This window comes from Ruditapes philippinarum, unplaced genomic scaffold, assembly GCF_026571515.1.
Source record: "Ruditapes philippinarum isolate M1 unplaced genomic scaffold, ASM2657151v2 ctg6639_1_1_1_1, whole genome shotgun sequence".
Lineage (NCBI taxonomy): Eukaryota > Metazoa > Mollusca > Bivalvia > Venerida > Veneridae > Ruditapes > Ruditapes philippinarum.
Window position 1 is genome coordinate 1 of NW_026866494.1, and position 27950 is coordinate 27950.

General features: G+C 30.2%; 1 protein-coding gene across 1 annotated transcript in view; it reads left to right on the forward strand.

Annotated features, from left to right (window-relative positions):
* Nucleotides 1-2987: 2987 nt before the first annotated feature.
* Nucleotides 2988-27950, forward strand: part of LOC132732647 (glutamate receptor ionotropic, kainate 2-like) — a 31615-nt gene continuing 6652 nt past the window's right edge. Inside the window, exon 1 of the mRNA XM_060719119.1 lies at nt 2988-3143. Coding sequence (XP_060575102.1) covers nt 3072-3143 — 72 coding nt within the window. The 5' untranslated portion in view covers nt 2988-3071. The remainder of the gene's footprint in view (nt 3144-27950) is intronic.

The window sequence follows — 27950 nt, forward strand, 5'->3', positions numbered from 1 at the left end:
CAAGCTAGTAGTTGGGTATTCATCTTGTAGTTCGGACCAAACACACCAGCATACACAATATTTGAATTACTAGCTAGTAGTTGGGTATTCAGCTTGTAGTTCGGAACAAGATCATATATAATATTTGAATTATTAGCTAGTAGTTGGGTATTCAGCTTGTAGTTCGTACCAAACACACTAGCATACACAATATTTGAATTACTAGCTAGTAGTTGGGTATTCAGCTTGTAGTTCGGACCAAACACACTAGCATACATAATATTTGAATTACTATAGCTAGTAGTTGGGTATTCAGCGTGTAGTTCGGAAAAAACACACTAGCATACATAATATTTGAATTACTATAGCTAGTAGTTGGGTTTTCATCTTGTAGTTCGGAACAAAAACGCCAGCATACACAATATTTGAATTATTAGCTAGTAGTTGGGTATTCAGCTTGTAGTTCGGACCAAACACACAAGCATACACAATATTTGAATTACTAGCTTGTAGTTGGGTATTAAGCTTGTAGTTCGGACCAAACACACCAGCATACACAATATTTGAGTTACTAGCTAGTAGTTGGGTATTCAGCTTGTAGTTCGCAACAAATACGTCAGCATACATAATATTTGAATTACAAGCTAGTAGTTGGGTATTCAGCTTGTAGTTCGGACCAAATACACCAGCATACAAAATATTTGAATTACTAGCTAGTAGTTGGGTATTCAGCTTGTAGTTCGGACCAAACACACCAGCATACATAATATTTGAATTACAAGCTAGTAGTTGGGTATTCAGCTTGTAGTTCGGACCAAACACACCAGCATACACAATATTTGAATTACTAGCTAGTAGTTGGGTATTCAGCTTGTAGTTCGGACCAAACACACCAGCATACACAATATTTGAATTACTAGCTAGTAGTTGGGTATTCAGCTTGTAGTTCGGACCAAACACACTAGCATACACAATATTTGAATTACTAGCTTGTAGTTGGGTATTAAGCTTGTAGTTCGGACCAAACACACCAGCATACACAATATATGAATTACTAGCTAGTAGTTGGGTATTCAGCTTGTAGTGCGGAACAAATACGCCAGCATACATAATATTTTCTTCATTTTCGTACCATGTAACACACACTCGTATGCCCTATTATCAAGTCATTTACCATATATGTACCTTGTTATTAGTATCATACAGACACGTAAATTCAAAACTGAATTTATTGAACGAGTTAAATAAAGTTATATTATGAGAGCCTCTTGCCAGCATGATATTATTTTATTCAACGAGTTCCATAAATTCAGTATTGAAATTACCCAAATATAATATATTTATCACATATCCAAAATAAAGAATGTGATCATTTTTCAATGAGGCGCCTATAGTGTAACGCTAACATTTAGCGCGTCTTTACACGCAAATGACGTCACGTCAAAATATATGCACGGCCGTGCAATACTGTTTTTACGGAGTCGCAAAATCGGCACGGGTATGTGATAAAAACGTTTATGTCACATATTTATGTTCCATATATCATAGGTTTGTGTCACAAAGAACAGATTCGTGTGTCATATAAAACTTTCTTGTGCAATATTCCATAGATTTCAAATAGCATACTTTCGTGTCTGTCACCACATCATCTTGTGCCACATACCATACGTTCATGTCATATAACACACGCTTTTTACCACATATCATACGTTCATGGCATGTATCACTTGCTCACGTGCCGTATAATATACGTTCATGCCATATAACACACGCCTACGTGCCGTATAGCATGTGCTCATGTCAAAAACACACGCTCACGTGCAATATATCATGTGATGATGTCATGCAGCTGTGTTCTCGTGCAATATGTTGTACGTTCGTACCATATACCACTTGTTTTAGTGAAATGTATCATACGTTTGTGCAATATATAGATCTACTTGTGAATAAATTCTATTTGTTAAAGCATATATGTTTCGATATTTACCTTAGATTCCATGAGATTTAACGCATTTCGCTGTCTGTTTAAAATGAGCAGTCCAAGAAACACCAATGACTGCAATGATGATGAATTTAAAAATACTTTTTTGAAAGTGTACACAGTGCTTCTAGTGCGTGAATGGTAAACAAAAGTCAATTCCCCGTTGTGCGGTACGCCGTGCACAAATGACACTTACAGGAAAATACATGTAAAAAGAATATGTGCGGTACATCTGTTTATTGCGCGTCGAATTTAATAACACCATAAATAATAAATTTATATTTTAGGAAGTACCGCGCCACATATTAGACACATATGACAGACACATGTTTTAGATATTCTTTTTCTGAGCGGGATGTTTTCACGAAGGCACTTAATATGTTCCGTATGAGACGAAACATAGTAGTTTGTATATAAACAATATAAATCAAATTTACATGTATATCGACCAACCTTTATTTGAGCCGCGTCACGACAAAACCAACATAATGGGTTTGCGACCAGCATGGATCCAGACCAGCCTGCGCATCCGCGCAGTCTGATCAGGATCCATGCTGTTCGCTTACCAACTCTATAACAAGTTGAGAAACTGATAGCGAACAGCATGGATCCTGATCAGACTGCGCGGACGCGCAGGCTAGTCTGGATCCATGCTGGTCGCAAACCCATTATGTTGGTTTTGTCGTGACGCGGCTCATTTCTTTTGCAATGTTTATTATATAATAAATCCAATTCAAAGCAATGTACAAATATACATTATATGTATGAAACTCCTTATATATACATGTATAACACATGTAACTCTATGTGCGTAAATGCAGTATTGTATTTCATTCTCTTCCACCAAATTAATAATTTTAATAAGTTCATATGACAATCTATAATTATTCTTATTATTATATTAAAATACTAAAATCCACGGTTCAGCCCCCAAGGGAAACAAAAATATATCAATAAATATACCGAGAAAACACTACTATTGAACGCACGTGTTGCATTCTTTATACGGTTACCATAGTAACCAATAGTACACAGGTAGCCACCAAAACTGGCAGCGTATCGACAAATCTTGTCAGTATCATACCTGGATAATTCACAATACAGAAACAAAATGGCTGTTAACAATGTTTGTATCATTTGGCTAGGTTTATTTCTTGGATTATTAGATGTTTCTACCGCTCTGGTAAGTTTTTTTCCCTCAATCATTTCAAGATTATAATTATCGTCTGCAAAACTCATGTTGCACCTGGCAACAGAAAAACGTGTCGCATAATCAATAGGTACGTAATACTAAACCGAAGCTGTTTCACTTTGTATGTTCATTTTTTCCATATGTAAATCAGATATAATTTAATTACAGCTTTGTAACATACAGTATGTGTTATATACACTCATCTATATTGGATACTATAATGATTAATAGTTAAAAGAAATGCATGCTGATAGATTTGCATTGAATATTGTACAAGTATTCGTATTTAAAATGATTTCAAACGAGAGAACGCTTTTGTAAAGTATAGGACTGAATCTTTCACTAGTATAACAAAAGGTAATTTCACTACATTATGTTGGAAAAGAAAAGTTGGTTATTTCAATTTTTTTACACAACATTTGCAACATTATAGCTGGTATACTCTACATGCAGTTTTACACATTAATTGTTAGTCTGTCTTACTCGTGTGACCTATTCACCAAATTCAGTACCCTTTAAGATATATAGATAGGCATTTCTTGACAAATTAAAGTCCGATAAAGTTGAATGCCCAAAATATTTGATACAATGTGAGTGTCTTTTGGAATTTAAAAAAAACCCATTATGATTAAATATGAAATCAGTACTATAAATGCCTTGAATATGTTTACATTAATAAGAAAAAGGAAAATAATTTGAGCATGATAATATCAAATCATATCAGAGATGTTTTGCAGTATCAGCAGATTATATCTACAGTCTACACACATTATCATATGTATAGATCTACACATAACATGAATAAAACACGCGTGTTTACACTATAGATACAATAGCGACAATATGTTTCTTATCTATTGTTACAAACTGTTACCTTCACAAGGTGAGTTTGTAATCTTATTGTACATATCAACAGATAAATACAAATCTCAGGTTTTAGCATATCTACCTGCTGCTGTTGCAAAATAAAAGGAGTAAAACAATGCCAGAACAAGTTCAAAAGGCTATAAACGACATTCTTTTGAACCCGTGGAACCAATTCTATTCAATTCAATTCAATTTTATTCAATTATTTCATTCATTTATAAAAACACATTCATATGAATATAAACAGCTAACAAAACAACAAGAATTTTGACATCAGACATATGTAATAAAAAAATACAATTATGAGTACAATAAAACGATTGACACAATTTTATTATACTTACTGAATTATGCTCCTGAAATTGCTATTATGCTGTTGTACCTAGTTCGTAATAAAATCACTATTGTAACTATTATTAAATGTACTACATTATCGTCGTACAAAAACATCATATTGTGCCATGAATATGAATTATTCGAAACAATCGACACATTTTTTAGATTTATTTGTTTCTGAGATAATTTATATAAATTTTAATTTTAATAAATCATTCTGGTAATAGAACATTGTATTTAATTACCTTTATTTTTACTTCCAATCTTTTTATATCGAATTATAATCTGTTTCATATAATTCAACTCTGCTTTCTTCATATCTAGATATATATCGATATATTCCATCAGTGTGTGAGATAAAGATGAAAGCATTTTGGCATCAGTAAATTTACTATTTAAGTTTTATCAATTCTATAATATGAAATGCTATTAGTTAAACCTATGTAATTATTATAAAAGCATGAATGTATTGTAACTATATACATGTATATATCTCTCCATTTAAGTTTTGTAAGTATTGTGTATGCTTATGTTGTAAGAAAAAGTTGGCTTTTGAATTATTAGTTGATACAAATGAAAACATCATTTGGTATATTTCGGTTACTTGCATATTCTATCAATACATTTTAACTGGCTTTCTATCTGTGCTTGTTCTTCAACGTTTCAGTATGGCACAGTGTCTGTGTTTGTTTTAGTAGTATTTTACATTATTATTCACCAAGAGTCACACGTCATCGTTCTTAATACCACACATTTATAGCCATTATTTGTAGTTATAAGACATTATCAACGGATGTAAACGGAAAACAAAAGCAAATTACAGCGTCTACCTGTCATAATTATATTCTTGCTTCATGCACGTGAAGTGTTATATGCCACTTGTGCATGCTTTCATAAGTATCTTACTTGAAAAATACAAAGTAAATACTACAAAAGGATAACTACCCTGCACTCAACTTCAAATGATAACCACCTTAGTTTACAGGTACCACAATTGTCATAAATAATATTCGAAAAGATAATACATTACGTAACATTTAAAAGAAATGACGTTACAATCTCGGAACTAATTATTATGAAAGCAAAATATTTCAATTCTCAATTACTAGTATATCTTTGCTAGACTTTCACATTTGTTTGTTAACATGTATCGGAATGCTGGATGATTAATAACCTGTGCATTGTAACACCAGAGTAACACAGCATCTTCACAATATGATAGTATGCTAGATTGTTATACAGTTACACTTAAAGTGTTTTCTGTAGATGTTCACTGCAACAACGAATAAGATTGATTGCATATATTAACTGCATATATTATATTAATTTAATTAAAGAAAATGTTTTTTTTTTACATAATTGATGAATTTTTATTTGTATTCATACTTATTACTAAGATAACCAATAAAATAGGCTATGAATTGTTACTGCACAGAACACAGTTTTAATCACTTTATCAAATATATATTTTAGTGAATTTTCAATAATCCTTTTTGAAATAAATTTGCAAAACGTTGATCTTTTTCATCTGTAATTAACTTTATAATTTTGTAATTTATATTATCAAGATATCTAAACAAGTCTACTTCCTGTAATCGCATGAAACGTACAAGTTATATTGGTATATGTAAGGTATAGTGACCGGAAGTAAGATGTGCTTGTAATCGAATAATAGGGTACAGTGATTTCGTTTATATACTATGATTAAGATTATTGTAATACAAACATGCACAAGAATACACCAGAAGTTAGCCATATGTTGTAATGTATGAAGAAACATATTCCGGGAAATTGATGTGATACAATTTCCAGTGAACAAGGGATATCGATGCTGCCATGTTTGAGCATTTATTATCTTAACAAAGCATAAACTTTTGATCAAGTGTTCTCCTCGGTGTTCGAGATCTTTGATTCCAATACCTTTAGAGTTGTGGATTGAATACTTCTTTAACCGGTGCTAGGGAGTGTTGGAGTTGTTGCATTTTTATTGTCTCTCATGAACAGACTCAATAAAACCGAGTGTAAGCTTTTCAACATTGCTTTACTTGCTCTCGAGGAATCACTCCTAACAAAATATTGCTTTGTCGACACATCTGAAAAAGACCCGTTGATTGTAGATGTAGTTCATGCTGGTACTTGCTTCAACAGTATAACCAGTGATCAAACCATTTTAGAATAATGTTGAGATGATGTTTGTAATATCTTATTGTTAGGCTATCACATGATTTCTTTTTGGATTTAAAAGATTGCTTATTCGTGATTAAAGTACATGTAAATAAAATATCTATAGTTATTATGGCATCTAATGTTAAAAGATTAATAGAGTAGCACCAGCTGTAATTAAGGTTTTTGAATACAAATGCAAAATCTTGGAAGGAATATAGTTATTAGAAATATTGAAAATTATATTAACATCTATTGTCAAATACTAAACAGGCGGCGTGGCCGAGTTGTTAACGCGTCTGACTATTTATATAGGGATAGCTGACCGCGCGGGTTCAGGTCAGGACAAGCCGTTGTTTCCTTGAGCAAGAAAATTTATATTTATTGCTTAGTAATTGTTGGTTCCAGGGACGAATGAGAGAGTGTTTCAGTAAGCTTATAACTTCAAACACTATTGTACTAAAATTTACAACCATCAAATCAAAAACCTTTATTATGAAAATAGTCAAGACCCTTTTCTACTTGCATCTTATTTGGATAAATTTGTCCGGCGGTTGATATTGGTAAAGAGGTTAACATTGATATTACTATACAGTTTTGTACGACTGCGAGCGATTCCTTAATTCTAAACATGATTTTGTCTTTAGTGAATCAAAAGGATAAATTAAAAGCATATGGCTATACATGATTCTTTTTTCTCAATAATAATAAGACATCCTGTATATCAAACAGGTTAATAACAGATAATAATATTTAGTGGTTAATCACTCTTACAAAATCGCTATGAATGCTTAGTTCAAAGGCAGTGACTTGTCGAATTCCGTAACATACTTTTCATCTGAATACTTGGCAAAACTGTAATGTTAATAAATCAAAGATTATATGTTTGGTTATGTGATTTATTGCCATGCTTTCGTAAGACAAACACAAGATTAATGTTAAACACAAAACAAATACAATTATTATATTGTATGAAAGCAAGAGCAAGTCTGTAATTATTGATAACAATTAATTGTTTCTTATGAAAATGAATTTAAAAGAGATAATTTTTTTGAGACAAATTATTGGGAGAAAGCAGCACGTGATCTTAGCAAGTTGATTATATGATGTTATCAAAATGCCTTCCACTTGTTTTATTGTGAACATAATAAAAAGGACATTAAATCTGAAGTTTTCTTTTGAATTAGAAAACAATAAAGTGTAAATCTATTCCAGGATTTTATCAATAAGTAGTTTGTTCTTAATTGTTATCTGTACAGAAAGGTTTAGATATAATATTTCATATACCATTGTACAAATGGAAACTAAGGTCATACATATTTGGATTATATTAAAATCTTTTTTCATCGTTTACGATCTCATTTTCTTAGCATTATGATTTTATCTATATTTCTAGAAACTGTTTCTGTCTTTTCATATAATTTTCCAACTGCCTGCAAAATAAATCTCAACGCCAGGTAATCACTTCTTTTACAAATGTGTTTAAGTATAAGAATGATAACTATACAGGGTGTTCGGTAGACTCTGAAACTCAAGGGTCAAGGACTTATCACTCAAAAATTTTAAGGGTCAAACTCCAATCTTCAAGGGTCAGCATAATTTGAGTATCATAATCTTATTTCCATTATTACAGTCCAATCAAACCAACAGGTTGAAATAAAAACAATGCATGTATTCAACAATTTATTTATCAAATTATAGCAACCGCATAAAACATATTTCATAAGCAAACTTAAAAGTATGCAATTGATAAATTACTAAACTTAAAGGCACATTTTGCCTCAGAAACAATTATATGAGTTTTAGAAGATGTTACATGCTTTTTGAGACATTAACATAAAAGCATTTCTGAGACATAATGGGCCATTGTCTTGTAAGACTTCACAACCATTTTCTCTTTGAAGGTCAATCAGCTTGTTGTCAGTGCGTAGTGGTAGATTGTTTCTCGCAACAAAGAATGCTGTTCTCAACTGTGCTTCCTGGAAAATTAAATTTATAAAATTCTTTTTTGCATCACGGCACCATGTACAAAACAATCTACATTGTCCATCTACAACTTTCATTTCCAACCATTTGAATTCTTCTAACCAATTTTCTCTGAACTTTCTTTTTGTTTTAGACTTGGGTGTTTCTGGATTATTGTCATTTTTGGCACGCTTAGTTGGTGTGACACTCAAACTCTCAACATCACTTTCACGAGTACGTTTAGTACCAGCAAATCCTAAGTCAAACAGGCTTTTTTGAGCCATGATAAAATGCTTATTTAGAGCACATACACTAAAATTTTTAATGTAATATAGGGTTCGAACACGGCGACGTTAACACTAACGGTACATCGATTCAAATGTGCTGAGAATATGTAAGTTTATAAATACAGTTGCCTAAAATTTTGAGCAAAAACATTGTTATGTTTTTAATTTGGCGGAAAATAAAAGATGTTTCAATAATTTACTAAGGTGTTGAAAATGAACAATACCGGTAGACTAAATTAGCCACCTGCAAATATACTTCAAAACGTTCATTCCTACTTACCGTTGCAATTACAATTACCGCACTTCCGCAGTCCAATCTTCATACAAACCCCCAACCATTGTAAAAGCGTGTACAATATTGCTATTGTTTACCAATTAATGAAAATTATTATGCACACATGATATGCCGCGTATATTAATATATATAGTATACATAACATTTGTTGCATATCTTCATAGTTTGTTAACAGCAAGTGCATCAACATTCTTTCATAGTTTTTATTCTAAATGCTGATAGTATCAACACATACATTTTGAGAGCACAGAGAATTTCGATTGAATGCAATCATCGAGCAAATGTTTAACTTTGACCCACGTTCAACTTTGACCCACCGGAAAAGAGATTGGTATATGCTCACTAAAATGTGATACCAATTAAACCTTTGTTTATCCTAAATAGAGTAAACACCTTACTCTGCTCATATATTTCCCGTTTTCTTTTGACTATTTGCATAACATAGTCTTTTTTTCATTTCATTCGACATATGGCAAGAAAATGCACCGGTAGCATTTGTTGTTGAGCATAGCAATCTTTATGTGAATAAAAAAAGAGAAAATAGAAAATGTTTGTGCATCAAAAAAGAGAGAAAAAAGATGAAAATGTTTGTGCATCAAAAAAGAGAGAAAAAAGATAACAAATTCTTTTTCTGACTTTGTTTACTTTCTACATGTTCTACCGACATAGATCAAGCTGTACTCATGTGGTTTTAGATAAGAAACAGGTCTGGTACTCTCAGTCACTGTCAGCAAGATATAAGGAATACTTTCTTAACAAAGTTATAGTGAACTATAATCTGTTTAAATTTGACCTATTTCGAAGGTATAAGATCATAGATCAATTTTAGTAAAAGATAATCGACTCATAATAAAACTGAAAAGACAAAACAAATAGAGCTATAGATTTTTTCATAGAAATTAAAGTTTTAGATATAAAATTGTCCTCCTAAACTTTTTTACAATGATTTCAGATTAGAGTTACTTAATTTTAACGGTTTGATGGTGGCAAAAATATATTATATATTTGACGATGATGGTGGCAAAAATATATTATATATTTGACGACTTAGTTTTGCCTTAAAGTTTATTTATAGTGTAATGTTAAACATTATAACTTTTGCACAAAAAATGCAATTCATATCATGAAGATAATGTTAAAATCATTATAAAATTAAATGTTTAGATAATTGTGCGATGATCATTTCTAGCTCATATAATTGTACAATTTCAGACCTTAGCTTAATTGCAAAACTATACTGGGCGTTAATTTGTCTTTAAGTGATTCTTTATCGCGTTTTCGTGAAGAGTGGAGTTATAAATACACTTGAGAAAAAAATATATATAAGTGTGAATGTTCTGAAACTATTCACAGATTATCATGATAAGATACATTTTTGTTCACGTGCGTAACTAGGTAACATTCTTGCCTTGTTCTATTTATAGAAAAAAACAACATACAATAAGACTTGTTAGCTTAGGTGATACAAATGATATTTTTGTGCAATAAGGAAAGGTGTTAGCAACCGGGCATTGATATGTAGCATAATACACTAATAATATAGGATAATGTAGTCAGTGAATAGAAGTAGAACTATCTTATATACGTGTAAAATAGACATGGGTGAATAAAAAAATGAAGTAAGACATTCAATTGCACTGGTGTCAAAAAAACATAAATACAAGTTATTTTTATACTGATATAACAATTAATATATTGTTCCGTGCCATTTCTATATAGTTTATAGACTAACTGATTAATTACCCAACGATTTCCAGTACATGCTGGTTTGGGCGTGTCTCTTCTAAAGAATAGACAAGACACGTATCATAAAAGTAATTTAAAGCTTATAAGTAATCTTATTGCAGCATATTTATTACACAGTACTTCTGCAATGCCGTCTATATGACTGAAATACTGTTGGGAAAAGGCGTAAAATGAAACAAACAAACAAAACTTCTGCAATGCATGTATTTTGTAAGGTGTATATCTTCAAGGGAAATACCATAAACTTAATGATCATCAACAATTATTTCCTGTTAAATTTAATAGTAATAAATAAGTAAATAGATAGCATTTTACTATGACGTTGATTAAAGTAGTGAGATTAATGACAATTAAAGTAAAGATGAGACATTTCTCTATATTCACTTGTGAAATGATGGAATACATGCTAATCCATATAGCATTTACATTCTTTCTTTCTTCATAAAATGATCAATTTTCTTTCAATTTTTAACTTTTCTTTCCAATTTTTGCATAAATTTTATATGAATATTTAAGATGTAAAATTTTCTGTTCTAAATATTTTCATTGGGCTACTGGTAACGTAAGACTGTTTTGTTTTGCATTGATATTAGAGGCTAGATTCTGCTATTCGGGTACTGCCGCTAGTGATTAAAGAAACAAAGATAGAAAAAAATCGCACATTGGTAATTATCTTTATGTCATAACATTTTCATCATTAATTGATATACCACCTTTCACTTTGCTAGTATTCTATCTAGGAATTTCTTTCAACAATTGTTATACGTTGAGTACTTGTGGACAACATTGTGCACACAACAACATTATTTAGACAAGGTTTTCACAAAGGTATCCAAGAACATATGTTATATCTGTTCTTAGTAAACATTTTCACAGGGCAAATGGTTTCCCAAAATATAACATCATGATGGTTTTTTTATGAATTTATCGTCCAACATACAACAAAACAAAGCAGGTATTTTAAAAAAAGTCCATTAAGAAAATAAAGATTCATTGATACGACTACAATATTGCTATCTACTGATTAAAGACATTTAGTCTAAACCAGCTATTTGTATATCTTGGCTTGACCTTCAAATTTCTCAAAACTTTGTAACATAGTTCATACAACAGGACTAATAAAATGACAAGTAAAGTTACATTAACCTTTACAGTAAAACTGCAGTTCCTTAGATAACATAAAAACAGTTTTATGTATTTGTCTTTTTTTTTTAATTATCTTTCTCAATAAATTTTTACAATGATTCATTTATCGTGTATCACTACGAAATTGATACATTTATATGGAATCGTTTTTTATAGTAAAAATTGCTTAAATGTATTCACAAATATTGTTTAAGAAATCATTTCATTCGGAGATGCACTGTCTGCCGATATTGTCAGTACCCATAATGGTTCGGACCTTTGTCCTGCTATCAGTGCAATAGAAAGATTTTTTTTATCAAAGGATTACTACTTCATTTATGGCACAAAAAAAACCCCAACACTTCTATTTTCATTATACAAAAGTACCATGGTTGATCAAGACATTTTTATAATCACCGTTGGTGTGTTATGTTTGGACATCACGGTTTTCCGTGTCAAATTTCAGAAAAATAGTCTGTTCATTAAGCTTTACAAAACTCTTTTATAATCACGCATACACGAAACGAATGTGTCACTTACAAGTTACTATTTAAATTTACTATACTTCTTTTGCATTTCTTTTGAATAGAAAGTTGATTTTTGACATAACATAGAAAATTATACTTGACTGAATGACGCAATATTGTTGTTTTTCCATTTGATAAAGTCGATCATAAAATAGTATTACGAGTATATGGGTACATTTGAATACATGGAATAGTGTGTATATCGAACGTTTTTTCATTTAGTTCCAAGAAAAGCATGTTCTGATAGAGTTTCGAATTTCTCATTAAAAACCGACACAATTTGTTAATGTTATTATATATCAAAGAATGGTATATACTTTCATATTATCATTCCTGGTTGATGAAATATTAATTTACAATACTGATTAAAGAATCACGGCAAATGTAATTCTAGATTTAATCACTCTGTGACATTCTATTCATATAAAAGTATTTTCTTTGTACAACCAGAACATATTATGATGTTTAAATTGCAACAGAAACAAAATTGTGCATAAATATCATATTGTAGATCACCAAATAACATCTTCATGTAAATAGGGAATAATACATCCAGGTATGTAATATTGTTAGAAACAGTCAGATACTTATTGTATATTGTTATAAATTGTTCTCTCTTGTAATTTATAATTTCTACTACTTCCATAATTTCCTTTGCATAAAATAAACAATAACTGTTTTCCGTTTCATTTCACCATTTATTTATTTGAAAGTGTCCTAAATTTCTAATCTACAATTAATATTTAAAGTTACAGTTTTTCTTCCTCACACATGGTTGATAAGTCACTCAATTTTTACTATTTAGCTTTTAAGATCTCATTCTTGAAACTTCCATCTAAAATCCTGAATCTTGACTCTTTAATCTAGAAACTTGAATATTGACTGCCCCCAGAAAATCTTGTCCCAGTATTTATATGAAATACCTAGACTTTCCATATTTGGAGGTTACCTTAGTGTTAATTGACAAATTTAAGCCTTCTATATTTATGACGACAAGTGTTGATCAAGTAACTGTACCAGAAACAAACAGACTGATCCCTGGAATATTTATGATGGTAACCAATGATTGAGTTCCCTAAACACAACAATTGCAGACCTCTTGTCCATTATTTATGCAGGTACCCGTTGACAGAGATACCAAACTAAAATCTCCCAGACTGATACACAGTCTAGCCCCAACAGATTTATAGTAATAAATAATGACAACAAATGAGGTCTCAATTCTCATACAAACTCAATCATTAAATCAAACCTTAACCAGGTGCCTTGCTAAAACTACAACAATATTGTTATCATACCACATATTTCATGTTTTATGGTCTTTATAATTGTATCTAAATGAATTTATATCAGACTGATGTGTTTTCCTTACGCAACTACCAAAAATACCCAAGGATATTGTAAAGATGCTGCCAGAATAATAAATACCTTCATAAGATGTTAAAATGTCAAGTCTATGATGTGTTGAATTGTATACTGTTTATTGTTGTTACCTCCGTGCAAATTACTGCGTTTCTGATAGGAAATATTTGATACTTTGATACGGTTTGTAATGCATGTTTGAGTTTATGTGTTTAAAGCCTTAATGTAAATACCATGTCTGCTCTGCTAACTGTGCTGTTATTATCAACAACATTATAAAAGAAAGCAACTGCCAAGTTAGAATATGTATAAAAAACTCCATTGAATTCAGTATGAGTTTAAAGGGTCAATCAATATTTAAAGAAATAGTAAGTCTTGGTGTAAATTCTAAGCATAATATTAACATTACAATGAAACATGTGTATCATTCTTGTCGTTGTTATTGTTTGGTTTTATTAACCTGTCAATTACATACTGATTACACGGTCGATGCACACAGTATATTAATCTTCGGTAGATGTTCGGTAAGTTCCGTGAGATGTACGCTGTACGATGGAATTTAATTTAATTTGTATCTCTAACCTAAGTGTACTCAGCGTTATAGCGCAATAGGGTAAGTCACAGAGTTTATAATCTAAGTGCCACACGTTTTTTTAAGTTCGAGGCCGCGTTGGTCCATGTTTTTTTCCTATTAATACTTTCAACATTATTGAATCTATATATGATTATTTTATGTTGTTCGTTTTTTTATTATGTTTTACTTAATTTTGTTATGTATATACTCTTTTTAAATGACATGTTTTTTAAGAATTCATGTTTAAAATCAAAACGGATTAAAATCAATAAATGTCTTTTCAATGCCGTAAAACACACTACAAATCTGTTCCTTTAAAAAATACTGCAAAAATAAAGAAACAGTACTAAAACAATGGCAACAGTAAGGATCGAACCACAGACCTCTCAATTATCAGGCATTCTCTTTACCGACTGTCCTATTGTGAATTAACGAAAACCTTCACATTAAGCTGGCGTGACTTTCAAACCATGACTAATATACTCCACATTAATTCTCGTAAACTGCACGGACCAAACCGAAGTGCGATCGAATATTTAAATGAGTCCTATGATGTATTCATAATTGACAGGTCAATAAAATCAGACTATATATAACTTTAAGTATTTATACCTCTGTATAACATATCTTAAATTACGGGCAATTATTATGTGAGAATGTTCTATCCATGTATCCTATTATATATACTTATCTTTCCTAATGATTGCATTCTTCTACATTAAATACTATAAATCAGAAAATTTGACATGACATGGACGTTTGCTTATAAATGCAACAAGACTGTCATAATCAAGCGCATTGTCTTTTTTGATCGATAACTTTATTAAAAGATATCCATTTTGGACACAAATTTTGTAAGCATTTGTCTTCTATTCTATTCCTATTTTGAAAGAATATTTAAAATTGTAATGCTTTGCATATATTGTAAATATTCAGATGTATATGATATTTCTCAGAAATAAGATATGTTTAAACTTAAAGATATCTATTTAAAATCTGCCACAAACAACACGTGTATATTCCTAGAATAGATAGTTATAAGCCGTATTGCACAGTGTCATGAGGCTGGTCGAGTAGACTTGACTGGCTTTAAACTGGCGGCACAGGCTCATAACTTCTGGTTCCCGTAGAGTAAGGGTTAAGTAAATAAATAGAAATGTCAAACTACAAGTTTTATTTTTGTTTTTATTTATAAATTCCGACGAAAAAGTTCTTGTATATTTATAGACTCCAAAAACTATAAATTCATTCCTAGACTTTGTTTGTTCTCTACTTTCTTTCAAAAGATACAGTCATACAGTAAAGAAAATTTTAGTTTCAAGTGTTATTAATGTTTTTATTTAAAACTTTAAACAAAAATAGTTCTTGTGTACATAGAGACTACTAAAATCTATATATTCATTCATTCCATGTATTGTTCTCTACTTTCTTTCAAAACTTGTATATCTTATAGAAAATGCAATATTCTGTTATCAATTCTATAATTGAACCCCCGAATGTTTCTTTTGAAAACAATCAACAGGTATTCATTGACATTTTATCTACAAAACAAGTCTGTTTTATAATTAAATTAAATATTAATTAACTTACAGGGATGTTAGACGTAATGAAATGCTACGTAACAACAATAGCGATAACTGTTTTTCTCAAAACCTTTCTTTTCTCAAATCATTTGTAAATTTCATAAACATTAAAAACTTGTGTTTTGCTAAAATAAATTTAAATATTTCTATATCCCACATGATGATGTTTTCTAAATGCACAACTGGCCGTTGATATTTAATTTTATATACTAACACATAAGAGAGAAATCAAAATAGTATGCACATTTAGTTAGAACATTACTTGTCTAATCCATTATGACGGTGTTTGTGTGTATCTAACATTGTCTACTATTTTGCTACGTACGACCTATTTTTAATTGAGACAAAGCCAGGGGAGTATCAGATTGGGTGTGTCTCTAGTTATAAGTATTTTACTGTTTAATTGAAAATCTAAGTATTAAGCAAATATACATTATAGCATGTTGCATAAAGATATTACTTTGAAACTAAACTAATATTGGTATTCAGCTTAAGCTTTAGCTGATATGATATGTTATGTTAAATACTTAACAGAGTAGCACCGGCTGTAATTAAAATTGTTGAATATAAATGCAAAGTCTTGGAAGGAATATAGTTATAAGAAATATGGAAAATTATCATAACTTCTAATGTCATATACTTAAAAAACGGTGCAGAATATGGCCAGGTTCTGTACTGACGGCTGTTCAAAATTTATACCTTATAAGCTATGGTCCACTCAGAATTCAAATCAGGAAACGACGTCCAACAAATATGTTTTAGCAAAATTAAGTTTGAGGTACACAGAGATAAACATACCAATAAATCGCGAAAATTTGCAACAATAAAATCAAAAACCTTTAATTATTAGACTTTTTCTACTTGCATTTTATTTGGATTAATTTGTCAAGTATAAAGGCTAATGTTGATATTTCCATACAGACTGTGAGCGATTCCTTAATTCTAAACATGATGTTGTCTTTAGTGAATCAAAAGAATAAGTTAAAAGCATATGGCTAAACATGAGTCTTTTTTTCTCAGTAATAAGACATAATGTATATCAAACAGGTTAATAACAGATAAGAATATCTAGTGGTTAATCACACATACAAAATCGCTATGAATTCTTAGTTCAAAGGCAGTGACTTGCCGAATTCCGTAACATATTTTTCATCTGAATACTTGGCAAAACTGTTATGTTAATAAATCAAAGATTATATGTGTGGTTATATGATTTTATTGCCATGCTTTCGTAAGACAAATACAAGGTTAATGTTAAACACATACAATTATTATATTGAAAGAAAGCAAGAGCAATTCTGTAATTATTGATCACAATAAATTCTTTCTTATGAAAATGAATTTAGAAGATAATGTTATTGGGAGAAAGCAGCACGTGATCTTAGCAAGTGGATTATATGATGTAATCAAAATGGCTTCCACTTGTTTTATTGTGAACATAATAAAAAGGACATTAAATCTGAAGTTTTCGTTTGAATTAGAAAACAATAAAGTGTAAATCTATTCCAGGATTTTATCAATAAGTAGTTTGTTCTTAATTGCTATCTGTACAGAAAGGTTCAGATATAATATTTCATCTACCATTGTACAAATGGAATCTAAGGCCATACACATTTGGACTATATTAAAATTTTCTTTCATCGTTTACAATCTCATTTTCTTAGCATTATGATTATATCTATATTTCTAGGAACTATTTCTGTCTTTTCATATAATTTTCCAACTGCCTGCAAAATAAATCTCAAAGCCAGTTAATCACTTCTTTTACAAATGTGTTTAAGTATAAGAATGATAACTATACATAACATTTGTTGCATATCTTCATAGTTTGTTAACAAGCAAGTGCATCAACATTCTTTCATAATTTTCCTTCTAAATGATGATAGTATCAACACATACATTTTTAGAGCACAGAGAATTTCGATTGAATGCAATCATCGAGCAAATGTTTAACTTTGACCCACCGGAAAAGAGATTGGTATATGCTCACTAAAATGTGATACCAATTAAACCTATGTTTATCCTAACATGCTAAATAGAGTAAACAGCCTACTTTCACAGCTCATATATTTCCCGGTTTCTTTTGACTCTTTGCATAACATAGTCTTATTTTATTATTTTTTTCATCCTTTCGACAGATGGCAAGGGAAATGCACCAGCAGCACTGGTTGTTGAGCATAGCAGTCTATTTGTGTATAAAACAGAGAGAGGGAGAAAAAAAGAGAAATGCTTGTGCATCAAAAAAAAAAAAAAAAAAGGAAAAGAACGCAAATTCTTTTTTTCTGACTTTGTTTACTGTCTACCGACATAGATCAAGCTGTACTCATGGGGTTTTAGATAAGAAACAGGCCTGGTACTCTCAGTCACTGTCAGCAAGATATAAGGAATACTTTCTTAACAAAGTTATATTGGCCTATTTCGAAGGTATAAGATCATAGATCAATTTTAGTAAAAGATAATCGACTCATAATAAAACTGAAAAGACAAAACAAATGGAGCTATAGATTTTTTCATAGAAATTAAAGTTTTATATATAAAATTGTCCTCCTAAACTTTTTTACAATGATTTCAGATTAGAGTTACTTAATCTTAACGGTTTGATGGTGGCAAAAATATATTATATATTTGACGACTTAGTTTTGCCTTAAAGTTTATTTATAGTGTAATGTTAAACATTATAACTTTTGCAGCACAATAAATGCAATCCATATCATGAAGATAATGTTAAAATTATTACTAAATTAAATGTTTAGATAATTGTGCGAATGATCATTTCCAGCTCATATAATTGTACATTTTCAGACCTTAGCTTAATTGCAAAACTATACTGGGCGTTAATTTGTCTTTAAGTGATTCTCGAAGAGTGGAGTTATAAAAACAACTTGAGAAAAAATATATATAAGCGTGAATGTTCTGAAACTATTCACAGATTATCATGATAAGATACATTTTTGTTCACGTGCGTAACTAGGTAACATTCTTGCCTTCTTCTATTTCTGGAAAAAAACCCATACAATTAGACTTGTTAGCTTAGGTGATACAAATGATATTTTTGTGCAATAAGGAAAGGTGTAAGCAACCGGGCATTGATATGTAGCATAATACACTAATAATATAGGATAATGTAGTCAGTGAATAGAAGTAGAACTATCTTATATACGTGTATAATAGACATGGATGAATAAAAAATGAAGTAAGACATTCAATTGCACTCGTGTCAAAAACATAAATACAAGTTATTTTTATACTGATATAACAATTAATATATTGTTTCGTGCCATTTCTATATAGTTTATGACTAACTGATTAATTACCCAACGATTTCCAGTACATGCTGGTTTGGGCGTGTCTCTTCTAAAGAACAGACAAGACACGTATCATAAAAGTAATTTAAAGCTTATAAGTAATCTTATTGCAGCATATTTATTACACAGTACTTCTGCAATGCCGTCTATATGACTGAAATACTGTTGGGGAAAAGGCGTAAAATGAAACAAACAAACAAAACTTCTGCAATGCATGTATTTTGTAAGGTGTATATCTTCAAGGGAAATACCATTTACTTTATTGATCATCAACAATTATTTCCTGTTAAATTTAATAGTAATAAATAAGTAAATAGATAGCATTTTACTATGACGTTGATTAAAGCAGTGAGATTAATGACAATTTAAGTAAAGATGAAACATTTCTCTTTATTCACTTGTGAAATGATGGAATACATGCTAATCGATATAGCATTAACATTTTTTCTTTCTTCATAAAATGATCAATTTTCTTTCAATTTTTAACTCCAATTTTTCCTTAAATTTTATATAAATATTTTTTCTTTTAGTTCCAAGAAAAGCATGTTCTGAAAGAGTTTCGAATTTCTCATTAAAAACCGACATAATTTGTTAATGTTATTATATATCAAAGAATGGTATATACTTTCGTCTTATCATTCCTATTTGATGAAATAAAATTTACAATACTGATGTAAGGAATGCGGCAAATGTAATTCTAAACTTAATCATTCTGTGACATTCTATGCAGATCAAGAAAGCAATATTTTCTTTGTACAGCCAGAACATGTTATTATGTTTAACTTGTAACAGAAACAAATTTGTGCATAAATATCATATTGTAGATCACCCAATAACATCTCCAACTAGTTTATGATATGTAATGATGGAATAATACAACCAGGTATGCAATATTGTTAGAAACTATCAGATACTTATTGTATATTGTTATCATACCACATATTTCATGTTTTATGATCTTTATAATTGTATCTAAATGAATTTATATCAGACTGATGTGTTTTCCTTACGCAACTACCACAAATACCTAAGGATATTGTAAAGATGCTGCCAGAATAATAAATACCTTCATAAGATGTTAAAATGTCAAGTCTATGATGTGCTGTATTGAATACTGTTTATTGTTGTTACCTCCGTGCAAATTACTGCGTTTCTGATAGGAAATATTTGATACTTTGATACGGTTTGTAATGCATGTTTGAGTTTATGTGTTTAAAGCCCTAATGTAAATACCATGTCTGCTCTGTTAGCTGTGCTGTTATTATCAACAACATAAAGAAAGCAACTGCCAAATTAGAATATATAAAAAAAACTCCGTTGAATTTAGCATGAGTTTTAAGGGTCAATTAATATTTAAAGAAATAGTAATTCTTGGTGTAAATTCTAAGCATAATCTTAACATTACAATGAAACTTGTGTGTTATTCTTGTTGTTGTTATAGTTATTAAGATAGTTATATCGATGTATTACATATCTTATATTACTAGATATTATATGAATATCATTTCCATTTATCCTACTATCTTACTTATTAATTTTCTGTTTTTATTGCTTTCTTTACAAAATACTTTAAATCACAAAATCTGACATAAAATAAATGTTTGCTTATAAATGCAACAAGACTTTTTAAATTAATGTAAAAGGATTAATCAGATATCCATCTATTAGGAGCGGAATTTAGTAAGGTTGTCTTCTATTCTATTCCTATTTTGAAAGAATATTTGTAATATTGTGTATATATTGTACTGTAACATGTATTTGATATTCTCAGGAATGAGATATACTTAAATAAAAGATATCCATTACAAATCTGTCACAAACGATATATAAACATTCTTAGAATAAATAGTTATAAGCCGTTTTGCACAGTGTCACGAGGTAACAGTTTAGTGCCTGGTCAGACTGCATAGAGGTGTGGACTTGCCTTGCTCTATACTGCTGGCACAAGGTCATAGCTTCCGGTTCCAGTAGGGTAAGGGTTAAGCAAATAACTATGTGAAGGGCTTAATCTAATTTCCGATATATACTCGTCATTTGTATAATATATGACAAGATCCGATTCCAGTGTTATTAATGTTTTTATTTAAACTTTGAACAAAAAATAGTTCTTGTGTACATATACACTCCAAAAATCTATAATTGAGCCGCGTCACGACAAAACCAACATAATGGGTTTGCGTACAGCATGGATACCCAGTCTGCGCATCCGCGCCGTCTGAAGATCCATGCTGTTCGCTATCAGTTTCTCTACTTGTTATAGGGTTTGTAAGCGAACAGCATGGATCCTGATCAGACTGCGCGTATGCGCAGGCTGGTCTGGATCCATGCTGGTCGCAAACCCATTATGTTGGTTTTGTCGTGACGCGGCTAATATATTCTTTCAAAACGTGTATGTTTTATATAGAAAATGCAATATTCTGTTATCCATTCTTTAATTGAACCCCCGAGTGTTTCTTTTGATAGCAATCAACAGGTATTCATAGAGATTTTATCTACAAAACAAGTCTGTTTTATAATTAAATTAAATATTAATTAACTTACAGGGATGTTAGACGTAATGAAATGCTACGTAACAAAAATAGCGATAACTTTTTTTCTCAAAAACTTTCTTTTCTCAAATCTGTTGTAAATTTCATTATAATTTAAAACTTGTGTTTTGCTAAGATAAATGTAAATATTTCTATATCCCACATGATGATGTTTTAAATGCACAACTTGCCGTTAATATTTGATTTTATATACTAACATATAAGAGAGAAATCAAAATAGTATGCGCATTTAGTTAGAGCAAAACTTGTCTAATCCATTATGACGATGTTTGTCTGTATCTAACATTGTCTACTATTATGCTACGTGTGACCTATTTTTAATTGAGACAAAGCCAGGGGAGTATCAGACTGGGTGTGTCTCTAGTTATGAGTATTTCACGGGAAATGATGACTTGCAAAGTCATTATTTGTGATATTTATTAGACAGAGAATGTAGGATAAATCAATACACTGAATAATTACATTGGAGGATTCACATTTGATATTTATCATTTGTCATCAAGATGTCTTATAATATTTCGGTTTCATTTTCAAGAAATATTTAGAGGCGATTTAAAAGATTCTACCAAAGGTCAAATCCAAATTTCTTGTTCATTAAAATTGATTAATTTTCATGTCTATAATTGGTTTAAAATTACATTTTCCTTCTTATCCTTATGTATAGGTGCCATAATATTAAAACATTTGATTTAAGATGTACTTTGGCAAAGTATTATTTTTACATTCATCTAATTATTATGTATAACTTTATAACAAAGCTCTCCAAATTTAAAAATCAACATCAACATCAGGAATTTCGTGATGCACATCTAACAACTGAAAATGTAAGCTATTGTTAGAATATTACGCTGATCGTTTACTACAACTATGTTCCTGTCAACACCTTTGATTATCAAGAACATATGGTATACCCTTTATCTGTAAACAATTCCTCAGGATATACGATTTTGTAAATTATAACATGACGCAGTCGTTCTTATTTGTTTACCTTCCAAAAAAGAAAAGTCTGCAAGCATTTTCGAAATCTGTTTCATAGAATCAGAAATAAATATTTTGACTAAATTCTGGTTTTTAACGTTTATAAAGAAAGGACCTAGGTTGGAGGTACAGTACAGTTGCTTTCTAAATAAATAGCTCCTAAAGCTTGTTCAATTCACGTGTGTTCTATATTTGATTATGTTGTTTTTATTTTTCTTGTTATTTGCAATCAAAATCATAATGAACTTTTATGAAATGGAGTTATAATGTTTAAACTGCCGTGATTAAACAAAAAACCGCCCCCCCCAAAAAAAAACAACAAAAAAACAAAACAACAAAAACACTACCAACAACAACAAAACTTACACTGACGAAAGAGAATGATATAGTTTAATTCAAAATCTGAGTATATGCATTCATTGATGACTATTTCTATAGAATAGTCTCTGTTATTTGGGGAACAACTTATACCCTGCCCTGGTTATGACGTAGGTACTGTATCTACGTCATATCCTTTTAACGCTGGCGTCGAATATTGTAACAAGGAAGAAATGAATTGTTGAAAAAAATGAAACAAATCGCTGATCAAAACAACAATCGATAGTAGTATCTTTTAAATATGAATCGATAAGACGTCAGTGATTTTCTGTGTGTCCTATAAGCAGCAATTTTGTTGATATTTTCCACGATTGAAGCGGATTTGTTCTTGATGTCTTTGGTGGGAACATGCCTTTTACATGGAACACTGAATCAAGCAGGATATTATATGGACAGAGAAGTTTTCTTAGTCAATTCAGATTTAGATCTTCAAAAGACTGTTGTCGAGAACAGTTTAATTTTAAATTATTTATATGCATTGTTTTGTGAAATGAACTATGGTTGTACTTTGTCTAGCTTTACTGTATGACGATCCGTGGATCTACTCTCACCCACGGCTATTCATTTAGCTATGTCTGTATCTCGCTATGATAAATCATTCGCTGTGTGGTAACGATGATGATTGTAATGAAAACCTTTAAAAAAAGAAATGATGGAGGGTTCATCTAGCTAGGTGCACTTTGCTATTTTCAATGGCGTTAAGAATGGTGGAAGCAAGAAATTTTTGTTAACTTGTGCCAATTGTCCTGAATTCGAAAAAAAATGTGTCTATAAGTCTAACACGTTCATAATAAATCAGTTATTAGTCAGTTTTAAAATATATTTTATTTGCTTTTAAATCTTCAAAATAGATCTATAATTTTCTTTTTGCTGGAAGAGATTGGAAGAATGTGATTAAAGACAATACACTACTGGTCTGTATGGGAAATGTGGAAATAAATGCGATAGTGATCAGCAGCGTCTTGTGATGACTCCTGACATTTGATGAATTGTTGTATGAGATAAATTGGTGACTGATGTTAGTAGAGCTAGTAGTTTAGTTCCTTACAGTATTAGGTGAGGTATTTCCTGTTTAAATGTTTATTTTATACATTATTTTACAATGTGGAACCTAGGTTTAGATCTACATGTTGAACAAAATAATTATTCAGTTATATTTCAGTATTTGTTATCATAGATGTGAATACATTGCCTTATTTTAGGGCCTGTTGTTTTTATGGTAAAATTAAATATGCATAATTAGCAAATTATGTTGGATAAGTAGGGGTTAAAATCACATTAATTAGAAATTGATAAATTAATAATGCACCAATAATTAAAAGATACAGACTTCAATGCAACATCAGTCACAAGATTAAGATATTAGATAATAATAATTATAGTAAATTAATAAACATTATATAAAAATAAAATAATAACAATAAATTAATAGTAATAATAATGAATTGATAATAATAATAATAAAAAATTATTAAATGATGATAATAATAATAATAATAATATTAATAAAAATAATAATGAATTGATAATAGTAATAATAATAATGATGATGTGATCTAATGATAATAATAAGACAATCATGAATTCATAATTATAATAAAAATAATAATAAATTATTAATAATAATAAATTAATAATAATAATAATTTTAAATATTTGTCTTTGTTTGACTATGTTGTTTATAATTCATGGTGTAGGCTACATTATAGTACAGATTTATAACAAATTATATTTGTCACACAATTTATTGCAATTTTAAGTTGACAAGTTGTAGTTCACTTGTAAAATTTATTTTCCATTGTACCTTTTATTTACTTTACACAACCTAAAAAGATTAAATATTTTAATATAATAAATGAATAGCTTATTTATTAAATTATTATGAACCTCTTTTAATGATTTAAACATAGTGAACACCATCCAAATATAAAACTTTAAATTTGAAAGTATATCATTTAATTTCTATTTTTTCTTTTAGTTTGACCATAGATCTACACATAATTAAACTTAAAACTTTAATTTAGATGTTAAAAGTTTTCCATTTCTTTAGGTTTTCTTATAATCTTATGCTATATGATAGGTACTCATTCCCCTAAACTAGTAATGAAAGTGAACACGCTTCTTAAATTTTAGTGTTAAACACTGTTGATAATATTTACACAAAATCATGCATTCAATGTTTAACTTTTATTTCAAAGAAAAATCATTCAAGACAATTTTCTCTTGGCTTTAGTATAATACCCAACTTTGGTTGAATTGCAAGACCAATTTTTATGTAAACTCATATAGGGTATGACATTTGACATTTAAAATGTTAATATAAATCGTCTTGCTTTAATTTCGGTGTTGAAACAATATTTCATTGTGAAAAAGTACACCCTATTAATTTCAAAATAACATGGTTATGATATTAAAATGACATTGTGCCTATTTTGTCATGGTCAAGTTATGCTGAATTGACTTTATGTTTCAAATAATTGACTGAAAAAAATGTTATTGACCTATAGCTGATATTTTAAAATGTTTATGATAAAATATAAGTATGCCTAAAATTTAAAAAGACTGTCCCAAACTTATATAAATTGAACATTTTGGGTAATTTCCAATTGCATTAATTTATCGTTCATAAATGGAAAGTACATTATAAAATTGAAAGGAATTATTGCAAGATGTAAACTTATTTGACTTTCACCTGTTCACTCTTTATAATTATAGCCTTGGATGGGCATTATGCATTATGTCAAAAATATCTATTACATACTGTTTAATACTGTTTACATTCTATTTGATTAGTGTCAATTAAATCATTTAATGTACAAATATTTTCATAATTTTGTAATAAATTATTATGCACTTCAGAGTCCATACCATATTTATATAATTTTTGTTCTTAAAATGATTGCCTTTTATCTTCATGGTAATAAACTTTGTCGTTTTCTGTCTGGATTATTTTATTAACAATAAACATAATAAGGCACATAAAAACACTAACTTTACAATGTTTTTTAAATAAAATGATGCAAATACTTTGGCAATGTTCTAAGGTTTCACTTTGTTCAAAATCTTAAATTACCATATTCTTAAGCTATTTTTTTCAGCAGCTACTTAATTTGATAATCAAAAATATCTTGGCAGATAATCAGCAAATGCTTTCTGTATTGCAGATAGATTAATGAATGCGGCTTTCAATTAAAATAAAATGTAAATACATTAGTATTATTATAATCAATGTTTATTTAAGTCTATTAATTGGTTGAATTGACTAATAACCAATACAGAATCAAACAACTTTTAACTGACAGTATAGCTGGATGCTGCAAACTGACCAGTGAAAGAATATTTTGTGAAATTGCTTATAACACTGGCAGTAGAATTTATGTCCAACAAAAAGCTTAAACCATTATTCTTGAAGTTTGGGAATTTAGTATGTTTTTGGCCAATAAAGACATTTTATTAGTAAATATTCCATGAAATCTATTATTAATTGTTTCAAATCTTTTTACAGCTCAGTTAAGTATATTAGTATAAGTACATATTTTGAATAAGCGCTTCACATGTAGTTGTAAGAAAGACAGTCCAGGACTGACCAGGATGGGTGGTGTGAAATGCTGCAAATTGAAAAATATAGCTCGAACCTATGTACAATTGTGGCAACCTATGTACAATAGTGGGGTAAAAAATTAGGACAATTTCTAACACGTTAATATTGCATGCTATTCTAATGACAATAGGTGCAGTGCTAAGCATACTAAAATGTAATACCAGTGTTCTGCCTTGTCGACGATATGATGCATTGAATTGTTGCTAGTTTTCTTTACCGCATGGAGTGTAATAGTTTACATCATGGATTTAAAAACAAATGGAAACCTAATTAATGTAACATTGTTAAACATGTTGGTTGAATTGGAAGGATTCGAACCCATGGAGTGCAATTGGAAATATCTGCTCTCAGAGTCATGCAGGTCTCACGATCTTGATGGTCACTATTGTATTGAGCATATGTTTTCGGCGCGTTGGTTGGTGGCTGCCCCCGGGGGACCCTCGCCCACTTTGCGACCCTCCAACCTTTCAGAACCATAATATTGAAAATTGGTTAAAAAAAAACGTTGGGGTTATGGAGTTCAATTATTATTAAGATGAGTGCTGAAAAATGTGCAGCGAGTTGCATACCTTTACTAAATATGTATATATTAATCAATTTTTTATTTTTTGTGGGAAATGAAGGTTATTGAATTAAAAGCATATACCAAATATTAAAACATGTTTCAAATGAAAAATACTGCAGTTTACATGGTTTTGGGGGGTGGGAGGGTTGTGGGGTGGGTGGCCGATCAGCGCGCCGAACACCTATGGCATAGAGTGGTTCAGGAAATGTATATTTGAAAAGTTGATGTGTTGATGCATAATTTATAGTTCAGTTGATTGAATGCACTTATTGTATACATGTATCTAGCACATATTTGAAGCAGTTTGAACGTTATTGCTAAATTAATATCTCGGAAAAATGCACCGTCAAATGTATATACATTTAGCTAGCACATATTTGGAGCAGTTTAAATTGAATGCTTTTGCTAAATTCATGTCAGGAGAAATGACACTGAACTCGAGATCTTGGTGGTTACTACCCAAATTATTGTGTTTCAGATAGTGTCATATTTGATTTATGAGCGCTAGTATATGCATATTTGTTGGAATGCTGCTTTATTTGCTAAGTTGAATTACCTACATGGCAGTGTTGTATTATAAATCATAGAATGG